The sequence below is a fragment of the Conger conger genome, chromosome 7 (genome assembly GCF_963514075.1).
Source record: "Conger conger chromosome 7, fConCon1.1, whole genome shotgun sequence".
Taxonomy (NCBI): Eukaryota; Metazoa; Chordata; class Actinopteri; order Anguilliformes; family Congridae; genus Conger; species Conger conger.
The window spans coordinates 48,951,357-48,968,889 of record NC_083766.1 but is presented as its reverse complement, the minus strand read 5'-3'; the positions used below and the strand labels follow the sequence as shown (position 1 = coordinate 48,968,889).

Below are 17,533 nucleotides of genomic sequence, written 5' to 3'. Positions count from 1 at the left end.
ATACACACAGACGTGTGGCTCATTCCCTCTTTGCATTATCACCATCTGGGCTGATAAAAGATATGATATGATAAACATCTCAAATAATTGTTGCCTCATTAATTTGGTGATTTGTCTCATATCGGAAGCAGTTATTAGGACAAATTAATTTGAAGGCGAAAGCTTTTTGGCCACACTGCATTATCTGGAAAAGTTAAAATCAGGTACGAGAGATGGTCATAAGGGCCTTTCTGCCAGTGACGTATTGTTGTTATGAAACGATGGCAGATTGCAGTGTTTTTCATTTTCTCCTGTTAAAAGGGCTTTGCAGGATAATCACTAAGGCCTCTATTTCGGGTGCTCTGGCCTTCAATTTCAGACATAATGCCCTTTGTTGCTGTTTCATAACCTGCCAATCACCCGGAGAGATTCTGAGAAGGAACACAACCTGTTCCTTCTCCAGAAGAAGGTCATTAATCGGTCGAAAACTTGTTCCAGGTTTAAAATGGGACGTGAATTGATTGTATTTTGTGTCTGTAGTTGCATTTAGCAAAGCTTTTGTGGCCTTTTCTCTCATTGAGCTGTCTTTCTGTCATTGGACGCAGCTCAGTGCGTTATTGTTCATTCTTCCATCGTGTGGAGTGTGCACTGTGCTGATCCAAGGTCAGTTGCATCACAGCTGTCTTACTGGGTAAAGTGACACTCCGCTAAAGTTTTTTTGTTGTGTGTAGTGGAGTTGCCATTGAAGGGATTCTTGAAGTTGTTCAGTCTTTCAGCAGATATCCAAACTCTTCCAGGTAGGCTACACTTCTCTGGACATAAGCTTAGCTTGAGTTTTTCTCATGGTTTAGTTTCAGGTATACAAGTCATTGATGTTTGAGCATAGCATATCACCTCTGTTGAAATGTACCAGTTTTTGGTCACATATACAGTAGAATAACTGTAAACCAGGGCTGCCCATCCCTGTTCCTGGAGATCTTCCATCCCGTTTGTTTTCACTCCAACCCTAAGAAAGTGCGTCTCATTCAGCAGATGGAGATCTCATCGAGCTGCTAATTAGTAGAATCAGGAGTGCAAAAATGAAGTTGAAATGTGGTTGAAATGAAATGTTTGTGGTTGAAATGAAGATCTACAGGTGGATAGATCTCCAGGAACAGGGCTGGGCAGCCTTGCTCTAAACTGTGGTCCCGCAGTGGATATTTTTTTATCCAGGCCTGATGTTGTCGAGCACTGGAGCAGCATAATTGATGGGAATACCGTTTTTCATATTCTCTCTCTCCATACGCGAGCAATACATCAACCTGTCAGCTGGCAGCCGCCCGTGAACGGCAGAGTCGTCCCGAACCCGATGAACGAATCAAAGAACTTTCCGGTCCATTTCCGAAGCTCTGCCACCTGGTCGATGGGTCAGAACGCTCTCACCCCTCCCCCAGTAGAGGTGGCAGAAGCTGGCGCTGGTGTTTCTTGGACTAGTGCATACGATTCCAGCATTGTTACGAAAAGTGCGACAGACGTGAGGCAGGGAGGATGAGGAGACGGAATGTTGCCCCTCGTATAGTCCGAGTTTCAGCGGCCTGCATGCATGCCCTGGAAACACAGCGCTATGGAGCGGCCATTTTAGGACATCTGGGATCCTTCACTAATTGGAATGGCAGGTAGATGAGTCCACTAATTATTTGAGGATGTATATGTAATGAAAGATTTTGAACCTCTCACTCAATTTTTGTTGGACGAACGTGTTACCAATCAGCTAAAGACGAAATTGCCTCTAGCCAAGGGCAACGACGTTCTTTTGAATTTGAGGGTTACGTCATCAGGGAGCATTGTCACGGTAACGAGCCTTTGGCAGGTGGATCAGTCCACTAATTCTTTGACGATGCGTACTCTGAAATAACAGAGTGTGTACTCTAAAAAATACAGTACCTGCAATGGAAACATACTCTTAGTCCTTACAACTTCACACAGCTTCACAGTAAAGCCTCAAACTTTAGTTCATTTTTCTTTGTTCCAGTTAAGTTATCCAAGCTACCATTTTCTGTATTCTTCTGATTTGAGATTTCACTATAATTATATGGAAATTAAAAGCTCTGGAAGCGTTTAATACCATACAGATCTCACAAGGTTAGAGGCTGATTAAATTGTAGAGGTGATGGAGGTGTTGTATTATGAACTTGTCTTGCAACCCGAAGGTTGCAGACTCTACTCAACCTACCCAGATTGGACCTACCCGCACTGCCATAGTCGCCCTAGAGCACAAGGCACTAAACCTGAATTGTATCCAGCTGTATTAATGGATACTTTGTTAAAATGAGTGTTAAAATTTTTTTTGCCTCACTCTGGACATGAGCATCTGCTAAATGGCTCAAATGTAAACGTAATGTTCAGTAAGTCCAAGTAAATGTTTTCTCTGGGATTCGTCTTCTCGTACATCACTTTTTAAGTGCCCGTTAAAGGCCATTTTGATTTGCGTGTGTGCCTCACTGCTCGCGTTGCCCTCCTGCCTGCTGCTATTGGGCAATGGGACTCGCTGGAGGGTGTGCGATTAATGCATTATCACCCGTTATAAGTGGCCATTTTCCCCCTTTCTCACCCTGCCGTGGGCTATCGAACCATTCAAACACAGAATACATTTCAGCTTGGAGCGAGAAAATGGTTGTGCCCAGTCTTCGCTCAACTGCAGCCAAGAGCATCTGTCCCCTCGAGTGATCAAAGGAAGAGCTGCAAGGCCCAAGGCCCATCAGGTGCTCCTATGTAATGGACCATCAATGTTTAAAACTTACAGGAGTCAATGACTGTACAGGCCTCCTTCTAATTTCAAAGGAATACTAAGCTTTCTTGAAGAAGACAGTTATTTATTGATTGAATTATCCGTTATGTAGCAAGGAGAGATCTGTTGAGAACGTGTTCCCTTTTGCAATGATGCCCTGAGTGAAATTCCAGAGAACAGTTGCAAGTGCTGGAGAAAGAGAAGCCCCTGGAGCAGTTTTTGTATTAAAGGCCTTGCTCCAGAAACCTGGGTTCTTTTTTTAATTTTTTTATGTTTTTAGTGAAACACCCTACCATGAGGCTACCCTGCTACCCTGCAATGGGAACGCTGGTTGTTGCAGTCCCTTGCCAGACCTGTGGTCCTCACCAGGCTCGATTGACATATGTTTGGTTCGTACATCCAGGCTTGTTCCCAGAACTTTCTCCCTGAGCCCCACTGCTGGATTATGGAGCCCACGTGCCGTCAAACACATGCACATGGTTTCCGCCCCCGCTCTTGTATGCTTGTGAGGACTTGCCTCACGTGGGGCTGCCGCAGTGAGGAGCGAACCCCATCCCTCACTGTGGGGGCCCGGGGTGTATTTGGACAGCCATGAGTCCATCATGTTGCGACTCCCCGCATCCCTCCAGTTGGGTGACAGAACGCACAGCGGATGACTGCACGTTGTAGGGCAGCTGGGTAAATGCATGCCCCCCCCCCCCCCCCCCCGTCTTTAAAAACCCAATAGCCCGCTAATTAACCCAAATCACCAATCGGCAAAACGTTTTGAGATTTTTAACGACGCTCTTAATTTCTCACCGCTGCTAGCAGCTGTAAGGCGGGCGCCAGGGCTGGAATCACGAGTGCACCAAGCCTTCCAAAGGAGGCGGCAGATGACACCATTAAGAATATTGATAAGCCAGCGCTGGCAGAGAGCGATTGCGCTGGCCAGAGAGAGGGAGCGGGAGAGAGAGGGAGACCGCAAGAGAGAGGTGCAACACCAAAGGCTTAATGTGCCATTTATCACCTACAAGTGATTGAATCGGGTCTCCATTTTTTAAACTCGACAGGACCGGATTGGTTTTTGTCGCCGATTGCGAGTCGCACGTTGCCACCGAGTTTCGGTGGCACAAAGTTAAGTGAACTGAAGTCTTTAGTACTATTACAAGCAGGTGGTGTATTCTACAGGATTTCCTCTTTCTGTTTGACTGGCTTCTTCTGCGGATCGGTTTCTCAATTGGCCTTGTGTTGCGTTACAGCAACTGACATGGCTTTTCCAGGATCGAGGCAGGGTTAAGATGCAGTGCCGAATGGCCCAGTCACTGAGGTTTTTGTTTTTCGTTAGATCCAAATTTCCCTCTTTCAGGAAACATGTAGCCCACTATGTGGCCTTTGCGAGTTGTCATGGCAGTTATACCCTCGCTATGGAAACAAGCTTCTTACATCACAGATGAAGCTGCCGCCCTGGTTACACAACCATGCCGATCGAAAGGCTCCTTTTGGGCAATGCTCTTTTTCACACGGGTAGAAGCATTTTGTTTTTGTAGCTTTTTAGAAAACAGGCAGCTCTCTCGTGGAAATAATCCCGGCTTATTTCAAATAATTCTCAGATAAACTGTTGGAAATTTGCGTTTTGGGCCGGACATATCAGACCTCAAACTGGATGTAGACTGCTACTTTGATAAATTGATGCCAATCTTCCAGGTCTCGATTTCACTTTGCTGTGAAATGTAGCTGCCAGTCTTGGGGGGGATATCTATACTCATTTAATATAAATGTGCTGGAAATATTAAGCCTTCTATCAGAACTGAGCTGGAGTAAATGCCTTATAAGCTAATGTGACTATGTTGTGGAGTCTTTGACATTGATGAAATGGACTGTAATTTACAGCTTCAGTTCAACACTGACAGATATAGTTCATACACAGCTGGATTTTCTACACTGAACAAAAATCCAATTGGAGTGTTTCCAGTAGAGTGGAAGTTTCGGAATACAACTCTGTAAGAGCACTGCACGATCATCTCAAGATTTACAGGATATTCTCAGATCAAGCTCGGTATCGAGCGGCAGGAAATGCACTTGCGCCTGATGGACTTCCTTGATACAGGATCCTCGATTGATTAAGCCAGCGGGACAAGATGCAAACACGGCTTAAACGACTTGACAAACCGTTTAGTATCGGCTGCTGCTGCAATACAAGATTTTCAGTTCATCTGATAGGAGACTTCAGAACTCAACCCAGCACTGGTGTTTGTGGAAGTTAGGATGGGGGTCTAGAGCGCAGTACAGTTTTTGACAGTTGCTGTTGAGAATATGTTTGTGCGTCTGTCACACCGCATGAGTGTCTCCTGCAGGATTGCTAAATTGATCCTCACCCCTTCTGAAATCCCCCATGAGGGCGCACAACTGATGTTCCAGATGTCCATCAGCGTATTTTAATATTCCTATTATAATTCTGCTTCCGCCATCTTGTATCGACGATTAAAAGCTCTTGCCTCCCAGTTTAAATATGCACAGTCTGTTGGTCACTGGTTGTCGAGCAGGGTGACACACAATTGGCCCTAGCTTCAGCCCATTTGGCTGTAGTGTTGCCCTAGGATAGGAGGGTTTCAGTCACTGGGTTCCATTTTGGCTCTCACATTGTCCAAGGATGAGAGGGTTTCAGTCCTTGGGTTCCATTTTGGCTTTCACATTGCCCAAGGATGGGAGGGTTTCAGTCATTCAGCCCATTCGGCTGTAGTGTTGCCCTAAGAAGGGAGGGTTTCAGTCACTGGGTTCCATTTTGGCTCTCACATTGCCCAAGGATGGGAGGGCTTCAGTCATTGGGTTCCATTTGGCAAAGTTTTGCCGGTTCCATTTATCGTGTTTACTGAAAGCGAAGAAACGTCTGGAGTTCTTATGTTGCCACATGAACAGCTCTGCTGGCTGTTTACCTTGAGCGGAGCTGGAAAACCTCTCATATCCTCATTATACAGTGGCACGGAGCCAGCGCTATCCCCACAGATAACAGGCGGCGGTTTGCTTTTCCCAAACACACCACAGGGTTTGAGCCTAAGTGGTCTTGCCACTGGTGAGACCTGGTCTCACTTACTCTGAGTTCCGCAATAGTATTGTACCACAGAATGGTCAGATGATAATAGGCAGTATCACACATTGGAGAGATGTGACTTTGGCTACTTCTCTTGAAAGTTAGGAGCTTGTTACACTCCATGTGCCCTACATTTTCACTTAGGGTTGAGGATATGACACAGGTCACATTCTAAAATATCACAGAGTTCACTACTGTTCAAGTAGCATTGGTACTGGCTAGCTTTGTTCATTGATTTACAGTGTGTGCCCTGCTGGTTCAATCAAGGTTTTATTACCCACCTTAGCTTGTCATAATTTCCCCGTAATCTAGGGCGTGTTTACTGGCAGCTGAATGGGGTCCTTTCATTAGGATGTGTCCATCTGCCATTTTGTTTCTGCCCATCTGTGCTGCTTCTCTGCAGGTCACGTGGGTGCGGTTAAGCTGGTCTCCATGGCGGGTGGTAATTCGCATCACATCTCATATAGGATCACATCTCATATAGGCACTGTGAATCCCCTCTCAAATTTAATGGAATTTAATTTTGTTTAAGCAAGGTTGGCTGTGAACTTATATTCCTTCTTATAGTGACCAATTCCTACACTGATCGTGCAAACAACATGGTGCGTTAATGTATTTCTCTTTGATATTCAGTTGTCGGTGATGTGCTCTACTGATAATTAGAGTCAATGTTCAACAACACTAAGAGGAACTGGGTTAACATGATGGCACAGCACTAAACAAAAGCCTTTTTATCCTGTGACGGCGCTTGACCATGAAGGGATTTGAATTAATTTGACTGAAACAAATCGATTTAAAATCAGATGTCATGTTGTATGTGGCTATGCTTTTTTCACTACTTGCACATGCAGGTTGGGCCAGGAGCTGAGTGCACATTTCTTTTTCATGGGAAGTTTCTGGGCTGTGAAAGCATGAGTTTCTTTTTTGAGGCTGTATGTTTCGTTCGCACGCTTATTTCACCTCCTGGTAAGGCTGGGGATCATGATTTGTGTGTGTGTGTGTGTGTGTGTGTGTGTGTGTGTGTTTTTATACATATATATGTACATACATGCATTATGTAAATCTTTATGTGTCAGTTAGGCTATCGCCTAAATCAACTACGTGCTGAAAAGTTTCCAAATTGTTAAAACTGAAGTGATCTGGTCCACTATCGGTTCTTGTGTCTTTTCTTTCTCCAAAAGACTTGTGAAGGTCAGAACATAAAAAGTTGTGAAGGTCAGAACATTAAAATCTTTAAACATTGCTTCACAGCTGAAACCTTTCGTACGATTGCAGCCTATGAATCGTAAAATACAAAACGTGTGAACAGTGACATGTTTGAAAGAGACGAATGTTGAAAAGTTGTAACCGATCAATGGCTGCGTTATTTTTCACTCTGCATGAGTTCTCCTCGTTTGGAACCGAAATATCTATATTTGAAGGTTTGCTTCCAGTTTCCCAAGCAAAGAATAATAAAATGACAGTCAGTATTGACATATTGATTTCTTTTTGTTGACAATCAAGGACATGTCAGCATCCATTACTGGATTGTTGCCTGCATGGTTGTTTGTGTAATCCGTAGGGAATTTGGTTAGACTGAGATATGTTTAGCTTGAAGACAATAGAGTGGTACCAGTGCTGTAAGTTAGCTGAAGTGCAGGTATTTGTCTAGGTAGCCTTACTGTGGTGAATTGTGCTGAATCCAGAATCATGAGTGACTTGTGCTGAATCGGGAATCATGAGTGACTTGTGCTGAATCGGGAATCACGAGTGACTTGTGCTGAATCGGGAATCACAAGTGACTTGTGCTGAATCGGGAATCAAAGTGACTTGTGCTGAATCGGGAATCATGAGTGACTTGTGCTGAATCGGTAATCACGAGTGACTTGTGCTGAATCGGGAATCATAAGGAGTGTTGACTGTGTGGCTTGTGAATCAGTCAGTATGCCATTAAGGGCATCGCTCCTTTTCCCCACATGCTGCACCACAGCAGGGATTCGGTCTAGTGCCTTGCCCTAACTTTGTTCTGTCGGATTTGTTGACACGTTAACTTTGACCTTTTTTACTTGCTTAACATTATGGGTTGAGGATGTGCTGAAAAAATGTGCTTAGACTTGTTAAGCTTGCCAGACATTCAACACATTCTAATTTTGTGACCGATCGCTAAGCTGAGATCTAGATAAGATCCCGCCCTAACCACACATGGCTCTGATACACAGAACATCGATTACTCTACTTCAGGGGTGTACAGCAAGGGCCGATCCGTTTCAGGATTTTGTGCCAACTTCTGGTCTTAATTATTTAATTGACTCAATTATATCTTATCTGACATGTGTATGAGTACCGGCTATAGCTGCAGACTGCAAGTGTATCCTAATCATTTTTCTGTGCTCAAGTACAGGCTTGAACCAGGGTAATTTATCGAGTCGTCAGCAAATTAAAACAAGGCAATTGGTTGGAACAAAACTGTTCTGGCCCTCAAGGACCGGAGTTGTGCACCCCCACTCTTCTTCAGTGACCTCACATTTCTTTCTCAGTTATATCATCCCTCTATTTGCATATTAGCTAACCAGCACAAAGGGGACAGAATTTCCTGTGAATTTCCTCTTCCGCCTCTGCGAAGCCTCCTCCGGGCATGAATGATTCATTTTCTTAATGGTAACATATTGAATGAATCGCATGCAGAATTGAGCATGCTGTTATTCATGATGTTGTTTCTCGTGTTAAAAATAAAATTCACCCAATGAATGTTACAAAGAGACAAAGGGAAGCGCTTATGGCCGAATACATTTTTCACCCAGGCAGACATAGGTACCCCAGCTCCCCCGACTCTCTGGGTCAGGGAGAGTTAAATTCGAGAGGTCTGAATATCATTCCTCAATAGCGACCCCTAGTGGTCGGTTGGCTGTGCGCGATCTGTCTTCCTTTGACTCATGTCTGTGTGAGCTCTACTCGTGGGCAGGGAGGTGAAAGGAAGCAGATGGTGACATTACAAAAGCCTGGCTGTGTGCAAGCTGGAATTCCAGATTGGGGAGAAAACTGGGGGATGTATTAGAAATGCAAATGCCGTGTTACCCACACAAGAAACCTTGTCTCTGAATGAACTATATTCAATGGTGGTAGCTTTTGGAGTAAAACTACTAATTATAAAATCTTAATGGAACAAAATTAGATTAATATCATAACATTTGTTTACTCGGGTTCTGTGTAATATAATGTATGAGAGAATGGTGAGGTGCTCATGGGGCTGGTTTATCGTGTCCTTCCCTGTTCACTGAAGTGAAAGCTCAGGCAACCAGCAGGACGGTTTGCTCCATTTATGGCCAGGAGGAAAAAAAATAACAAAAACAACACAGAAAAGTGATGGCTTGTCTGAGCCGTGGTTTGAAGCTCCCGCCCTGGGAAAAGACCAGATGTTTCCACATCATCGCCCCCGTCGCACGCACGCACGCACGCACACACACACACACACACATACACATACACACACGCACACGCACACACACACACACACACACACACTCACAGACACGCCTGTATGCACGCACATGCACACGCACACGCACACGCACACACACACACACACACTCACAGACACGCCTGTATGCACCCACACGCACACACACACACACGCACACACACACTCGGTTTAAGTTCATGCTAGGTTCCTTAAGGGACAGTTGTGGCAGTGAGGAGTCCGCTGCATAACGTGTTTACCATCCGCAGACAGAGAGCGAGAGAGTGAGAGACGGACGAATGGCAGAAAACTGCCGATAGGAGAAAGATGGCTGAATCAGAAGAAGAGCACGTCCCCTGATGCGTTTCCTTGCTTGTCCTTTGTCAGAGTGTAAACTAGCAATCACCGCCGGTGCCCATAGCCCAGTCCACCAACCAGCCTGTGGTTCAGTGACCACTCCTCACCCCTGATTTGATTAGATGAGCTGTCTGTTTCAATCCCGCGTCTGACCAGATGTCTGAAGGCCAAATGCAAAGCACCGAGAGCCATCCCCGTTAATTGGTTTCAGCTCGCCGCGACTAAACAAGCTCGCATTTCTGTTCCGCAGCCGTTCAGTTTGATGCGTCTTCTGGCCTTGATCTTCTATCAGAAGCCGTGCGTGTTACAGGAGGTCCCACCTCTTACTTTTGTGATGTGTCTGTGATATGACCGTGGTAAATTGTGCTTGTTTAAGCCGACAGGTTCCAGAGGTCCAGGTTTACATCAGGTCTGTGCTTTGAAAGGAGGCTAAGAGTGCTTACGGTTATATGGAATGTAATTATAATTATGGTATGTTATGATAATGGCATCCTCTTCCTGGAAGGCAATGAATTTTCTCCTACAACTTTGGAGTACAGCCATTAGCATGCTAATCATCTCTCTCTCTCTCTTGCTCTCTCTGTCCGTCTCCCTCTCCCTATCTCCCTCTCTCCCTCGAACACACACAGTTATTAGGTTTGTTCCCTTCAGCATTGGTTAGTTGACACACATCCGTAGGGGGCATCATGCTGTTTGCGAGAGTGGGTTGGGGGTTTGGGTTGAGGCGAGGGACAAAGCCGGTTGGCTGTGATAGTGCGTCGCCCTGCCCTGGTCTATAAAGTGTGCGAGGCATAAAAAGGCGAGCAGCCGATGGTCGATTCCAAAGGGCTTCAGGCACTGCGAGAACGAAAGCAAACGGCCCACATTTCAGCCATAACATGCTGGATGGGGGTCGCATGAAGTCCCTTCTCCTCGAATGCACCATTAATGCGAGGTATGGAGTCAAGAGGCCGTCGGACCATTATTTTATTATCAGCCTTCCATCAATCTTCTTAGAAGGGCACTAGTGTCAAAATGATACCTTTTCATGTGTATGTAAGACTGGGCTGAGTAGAGAGCTTCAGAGCTTCATTTGCCACAGACCGCGAAATCAGCCCAAGAGGATGACGACCTGTGTAAAATGGTGGAACAGAGGTCTTCTCGTCTATGGCTGATTATCGTTTTCATTACCTTCCCGTGCCTGAGTGGCTGGCTGGACCTTGTAGTCTTTGGACAGCACTGTAATGGTTTGTGCTCTATTCATGCACAACTGAGGTTAGTTAGCTTATTAGCATTAGCATTAGCAATTAGCATTAATTAGCCCGTGATGCTCATTGTCTTTGTTAGGCCTGGGTTTTCTTTTCCGTGCTTTATCAGTGTGTAAGTCTGAAAATTTACGTGCACTAACTGGGAAAATATTTCTACTAATTGAGATGCATTAACTTGCTCGTAAAAGTTTTGCAATGTAGGAAAATTCTTGGACGTTAGAGCGCAGAGCCCTGTAATGCAGCTTAAGAAGAAACTTTCATGGGTTTAGACCCATTTTGTATGCTATCTCTCGTTACTGTACCTACCCGTAATTCATATTCAGCAGGTTTTTTCGTGCTCCCCTCTGTGTCCCTGTCGTTTACAGCGTACCCCTCAGGGCTGGTGCTGATGGACGGACTGCAGCGGTGTCACCCCCTGAACGGTGCGGGATTTATGTGGGCTGTGCCATGTGATACCAGCACTGTAAGAGGGAAAGAAACTAACAGGCCATATTCAGCTCGCACGTTTTCCCCAGATATCCGCATCAGGCCTTGCGTTAGCCGTTGCCGAGGCCAACCAAATATTTATGTTTTTCATTATTTATTTATTTTTAAATTATTTGCTACTGTAATCAAGGGAGTAATTGTTGTTTAAAAATGAATTATGGTTGAGTTAAATAGGCCCTAACCACTTGTGTGGCCTTGAATCTTTTCTATGGTTCCCATCTGTGTGCCACAACAATGCTTTGTCGTCTGCTCGTCTGCTTTTTCTGTGACCGAAAGCTTGAATAGGGTTGTTACACGTCTGCAGATAAGAGGAACATGTATTAAAGGGACCTGTGCTTTTCTGGAAACAGTTGAAGATTAGCAGAGAGAAATCTATTGTATCGACTCGATTGTATTTTGGAGGTAAACATCAGTTCAGACCATCGTCGTCACAGAGATCGGAAATAAGACCTGGTTGGAGGTTATGCCCCCTATTCTCATTTTCATGACAAAAGACAGGTAAACTTGGTTCATATTAATGCTTGAAGCGATGAGCGCCCATTGGAGTTGTAGCGGCCTTCCTGCTAACTGTCATGGGTTTTGAATTAGTGGACAGCTATCTTTCCAGATTACTTATAACCCCGGTGAATACATGCCTGGCAATGATTGCGTATCCAGACGTTTTCACGGACGGGTAGCCATGTTTATATAACACCTCAATATCCTGTGTCAGGAAGGGTTCTTTACTGCCCGAATAAGGCCAGGCCCATAACTCTTGAGATATTGGATAAACGTTCAATAAAACCAGCGCTGAAATGACGGATTTATGGCGGGGCATGAAATGCGAACTATAAATGCAAACAGAATAAATAGTGTTTTTGTCTCCTGAATACATCTAGAAATACATCTGCGATCTAGAAAATATGAGTTCTGATATGCAGATACAGCCCTACTGTATGTATGTTTCGTGTGGCCTTCTCATGTGGAGAGAGGGAGAGAGAGGGAGAGAGAGGGAGAGAGAAGGAGAGAGAGATATGTTACCAGTGACAACGTGCCCTGGGAACAGTGCGGATGTTATTGGCGTTCAGACGAGTCGTGTTGGGGGAGAACAGGATATAGTCTTGTTTCATTATTACACCACATCCAAACATGCTGCGAAGCCAGTGATCAGGGGGCAATGTTGTATTGCAAACCTGTCTTGATATGATCCAAGGATTTCGCCCTGATGACATTGGAACCAATTGGATACCAAACTGGGTTTTGTCTCTCAGTTTTGCTCCATTTTCTTCCTTTCCGGATAAATGAGTGAGTAGGCTATTTTTAAATTACATTTAATACAAAAACTTTGTTTTCCTCATGATGTATGGAAACTACGAGCACTCCCTTCCCGGCGGCCATCATTGGTTTCCCACCAATAGGAGCATTTTTGAGGCGGTTACGCACCAGTGAAATGTCTTTGAAACGGAGACAGAGCAAATGATATTCGGGTCCAGAACGACAACACTCGTTCTGTTCTTTGTCAGACTAGACAACTTCACTGAAACGTGTTCTATGGATTTTTCCGACTCTTCGTTCGTTCGCGTGGCTTTAAGGATTGGGTGTTAGCCTTTATGGTAGGCTAATAAACACCGAGAAACCACACACCCACAGTCGGGTACATCCAGCTCAGTTGTGCTCCTCTCCAGATCTTTCCTCATTCTTATGATACGATTTCCCGACAGAGACAAGACCCTACCATTGCTCACCCTTATCAATCTCTACTGAATTACCTCAAGGTTCCTTTTCGCCGCGGGGGGAAAAAACACTTCATTATTTGGCATTTGTGTGGCACGTGGTGGATGACGTTCTGTTGGAGATGGCCTTGAATTTGGCAGTTACCGCCCAACCGAGCACCCAGTCAGATAGACACTCATTTACTGCTGTCACCTGAGAGGAGAAAATTGATTGTGTTCACACCTTTGTATTTATGTAGCCACTCTGACGGAAGAGAAGCATGTTGGTATTAATAGTTTAGTCTTGTATTTGTTGTAGGCCTAAGTACAATTGCTGTAGTTGTAGTTGCTTTAGTTATGGCTGAAAAATTCTGTTTTTCATTTTTCTTCCTCAACTATTGTGAATCCATTTTTTGTCATTTGCGATATAGGCAAAGCTGGTATTTCAGTATTAATCAGAAATAACATACCCAGAAATGTACGCATAGTCCTCCCCAATAAACATACTGTTCAAGCCTGTCTCACCTGACACTCTCAGTGGACTAACTCATTCATTACGTGACAGGAATTTGGCAGATGCTCTCATCCAGAGCAAATTAAGCCTGATTTATTATTTGTCACACGACCCTTGCAACAAGTGTCACGTGAAAAAAATGAAAATGTCACACAACGTTTTGCATTTATACTTCGGCGGAGGTCTGTGGCGAGGGTTTTGTTTTCTCTATGGTAACCAGATGTCACACAGCTGATGATTACACTTTTGGAGACACGGCGGCGCCTGTCGTAGCCTTTCCGTGACAATGAATTTCAGTGTTCCCTCTGGCTGTCCAATCAACACTGCACAAGCAAGTGTGGCTGTGTTCATGACAAAACGAAACTCTGAAGGTGCGTGAAACTGAGAAAAAGTGTCATAGACAGCTATTCTCCAGTTGAAAATGAGTCATTTTTGTCATAACACTTGTCACAGGGGTTGTGCGACATAGTATAAATCGGGCTTTACACAGAGTGTTCATTTTTAGGTGCCATGCGCCTTGTGGACTTGGTATGGAACGGTACTTGGCATCAATGGCACTGTGTGTTCTCGCTACACTGCGTCCACAAGGCAACACAACAGCGACAGTCTTACCTGGGAATCGAGCCTGTAAACTTTGTTGCAAGCCCAGTTTCTTTACCATTATCAGGGGCGACATTGGTTCAGGCGGTAAGAGCAGTCGGAGGGTTGCGACTTCGATCCCGCCCTGGGTGTGTCGGAGTGTCCCTGAGTGAGACACCTAACCCCCAAATGCTGGTTGGTGCCTTGCATGGCAGCCAATCGCCGTTGGTGTGTGAGTGCGTGTATGAATGGGTGAATGAGAAGCATCAATTGTGTACAGCGCTTTGGATAAACCATTTACGATTACCATCACGCTACACTGCTACCCTCCATGAGAAACCTCAGGCTATGGTACTGCTGCTACATCAGCATGAGAGATTTGTTTTGGAGCATGTTGTCATGGGCAGGCTGTGCCTTGCAGTCCCATAGGCAACGTCTGAGTCTCTTGGCTCTCTGTCTAAAAACAAAGTTCCCTTCTCGGTTGTGCTATGTGTGTTGTGTTGCGCTACACCAGGGATCATCAAATCGCTGTCCTCGAGGGCCGATTGGGCTGGTTCTTTTCCACCCTCACTTTACCTGGGAATCAGGTGTGAAGGCAAATTGTTCAGTTAATTCTGCGGGGGGAAAGGGAAACCAGGGCAGGGTTCGGATTCGAGGGCCAGATTTGATGATACCTTCGCTGCACTGTGCGTGACCACGTGCGAGTAAACCCCTAAAGAGATTTAACCCTTTCGGTCCCAAGAGTGCCGTATGGCACCCAACGCAACTACTGTAAAATCCCAAGCATTCCATGTGGCACTTTCGACCTCATACCTTTTCGACCAATCAAAATGACTGCAATTCTAATGTTTTGTCCTATTTACTTAAATTTACTAATCTTTCTTAATTTTCACAATAAAAGCCAAAACCCCTTGGGATTGTGGTGGAGCCATTTTGTTGCAGTAAACCGTGTGTTTTGCTCTGAGCTTCCCATCCTCCAGTGTTTCTTATTTCAGGCTAGTCCCCGCAAAGTTGTTTGGGTAAGGAGTCCTTATTACTTAACTATCCTGGCTGTTGAGCACCTTATCGTCCTAGCACAGGTAACCGGCTTGAAGCACAGGTGCTCTCCCGTTTTGGAGCCGCTTCATATGGGGCTTTGGGACTGAAAGGGTTAACCCCGCTTCCTCTTCCTTTTCCTCCCCCCGCAGACTTCAACTACAACACGGACGGCTACGATGGCGACGCCGCTGAGGACCGCAAGTCCCAGGACGGCTCGGAGACCATGCCCTTCATCGACGAGTCGCCCACCATGTCCCCGCAGCTGTGCGCCCGCGGGCCCGACGGAGAGCCCGTGTCCCCCATGCCCCACGAGGGCCTGCTCCCGGGGGTGAGTCCCAAAAACCCCCCGTCCCCCCCGAACCGCACTCCACAGCTCTGCCGCCATCGCTCCTCTGGGCCTGGGGTCGCTGCAGGGCACTGTTGTTGTCTTCTGCTGACGTCCACAGGGAGAGTGCAGACACTGGAGGTTTTTCAGCTGAGTCACTGTGTGTGGAGTCAGCGGTTTATGGACGAGGTAGAGAGTAGACCTGGGGAAAATTAGTAATAAGTCATTGTTTTAGATTTGCATGCTACGCTTTAAAATCTATGCTTTACTGAGCTTGTCTGGTACCTATGAAATACTCTCAAAAGGTGCGAACCCCCACCTTCTCGTCTTCTTGGTTGGCTCACAGTTGCGCCAGGTAAGATCAGTGGAGCCCAGAAAAGTATTTGAATCCAAAACAATTACGTATTTGACCTGGGTCTGCTTGCGGGTGGAGGCCACAGAGCCTTGGAGAAAGCGTAGGCACTGCAATGTTGTTCTGCTAATGGGATTAGCCACACACAAGCTAATGAAGTGGCTGATGAGCTCTTGTTCATGTTTTTCGGTCGGTTTTCATGTTTTTCCGAGTCGTGTAATGTGACTTCCGCTTGCTCACCGACCAAGCTCATCCCCTTTCCGCAATTAAGCGGTAAATTAAGACCCCGCTTTTCACTGTAGTCATCTGCAGGAGCAGGGCCAAGCCTGATTGATGATGATGTCATCCATGGCGTTCAACTGCCATTTGCTATTCAGCAGCTCGGTGCTTTATCCATTGTCTATCCGTGACGCTCAAGTCATTTCTCAATAAATGAGCACAATGACCAGGATTTCCACAAAGAATTTAAACCCATCGCCTTTGTAGTCCTTATTTTCCCAAGGCTATTTATGTGTGTGTGTGTGTGTGTGCGTGCGTGCGTGCGTGCGTGCGTGCGTGCGTGCGTGCGTGCGTGCGTGCGTGCGTGCGTGCGTGCGTGCGTTCGTTCGTGCGTGCGTGCGTGCGTGCGTGCGTGCGTGCGTGCGTGCGTGCGTGCGTGTGAATAAAGGGTTTACCTCACTGAAAATCCCAACTGAAATATGACCTTCCTTAAGGTCTTAAGTACTTTAAAAGGCTAGGCTGACTTGAAAGGTTAATTCTGAATCTTTTTGCGGCTCTGCGGTGCGTTCCGGGTACTGTAATGTAGACTAATGTAAATTAGAGAATCTCAACAGTTTTAACTTGGGAGTTTTGAGAAAAATGAATATTTAAATTGAAAGATGAATCAATTAAAGGTAATGTTAATTAAATGAGCCTGAACAGCCACCTACACAAGTTAAGTTAATGAATCAAAATGGACACCTGTACAAGCTAATTAAGCGATTCGTAACTGCCACCCACGCATTCTTTGAAGACTCGTACGGCGAAGGGAGAAATGGTGCTTCTGGAGTTGGAAATCGAGCGGCCGTTCGTCACTAACACGTTCGAGTCGATGATGTTAACGCGCTGATTGACATTCCCGTGGAGGGAAATTGCATTTATCTGCTGTGAGTCAGGTTCCCAGCTTTCCTGTGTATTAAAGGATAAACGGAAAAGAACAGCATATTACTTCAATTTCTGTGAAGTGACTTCTGTGGCAATGATCTATAAATCATCTATTATTTTTGAAATGCCACTGGGCAGGCCCCCCCTCCTTTTTTATTCGGAGAGAGAGGGTTGCACCAAATATTTTAAAAAGCATATAAGAGCATCAAAGGATAATCTTCATAAGATACAAAAAAAAGGTGCTTGTACTCCCTTGAATGATATACATATGCATTTTTCACAAAAGCAAAGCTGAGTGTAACTGCTAGGGATGGGATCACAACACAGGAAGTGACACGGTGGGGATCGAAACCTCCAATCACACAGGGGGACCCGCGCTAGGTTCGAGGGTCACCATCCCACCCAGCATTCACGAACAACCCCCCGCTGAATTATCTGTATTTTAAAATGAGACAGTGGGAAGGGGGTCAGTTGGATATACTAAACCCTGACCAAGCCCCTGGGGCGTATTATGCTGATTCGTAAAGGCTCCGGACCTCCAGCTGGTTTGCG

At 45.5% G+C, this 17,533-nt stretch overlaps 1 protein-coding gene across 2 annotated transcripts in view; it reads left to right on the top strand.

Annotated features, from left to right (window-relative positions):
* Positions 1-17,533, top strand: part of abr (ABR activator of RhoGEF and GTPase) — a 187,923-nt gene that overhangs the window by 50,905 nt on the left and 119,485 nt on the right. For both annotated transcript variants that reach the window (XM_061250409.1, XM_061250411.1), the window contains exon 2: positions 15,311-15,489. In XM_061250409.1, coding sequence (XP_061106393.1) covers positions 15,311-15,489 — 179 coding nt within the window. The remainder of the gene's footprint in view (positions 1-15,310; positions 15,490-17,533) is intronic.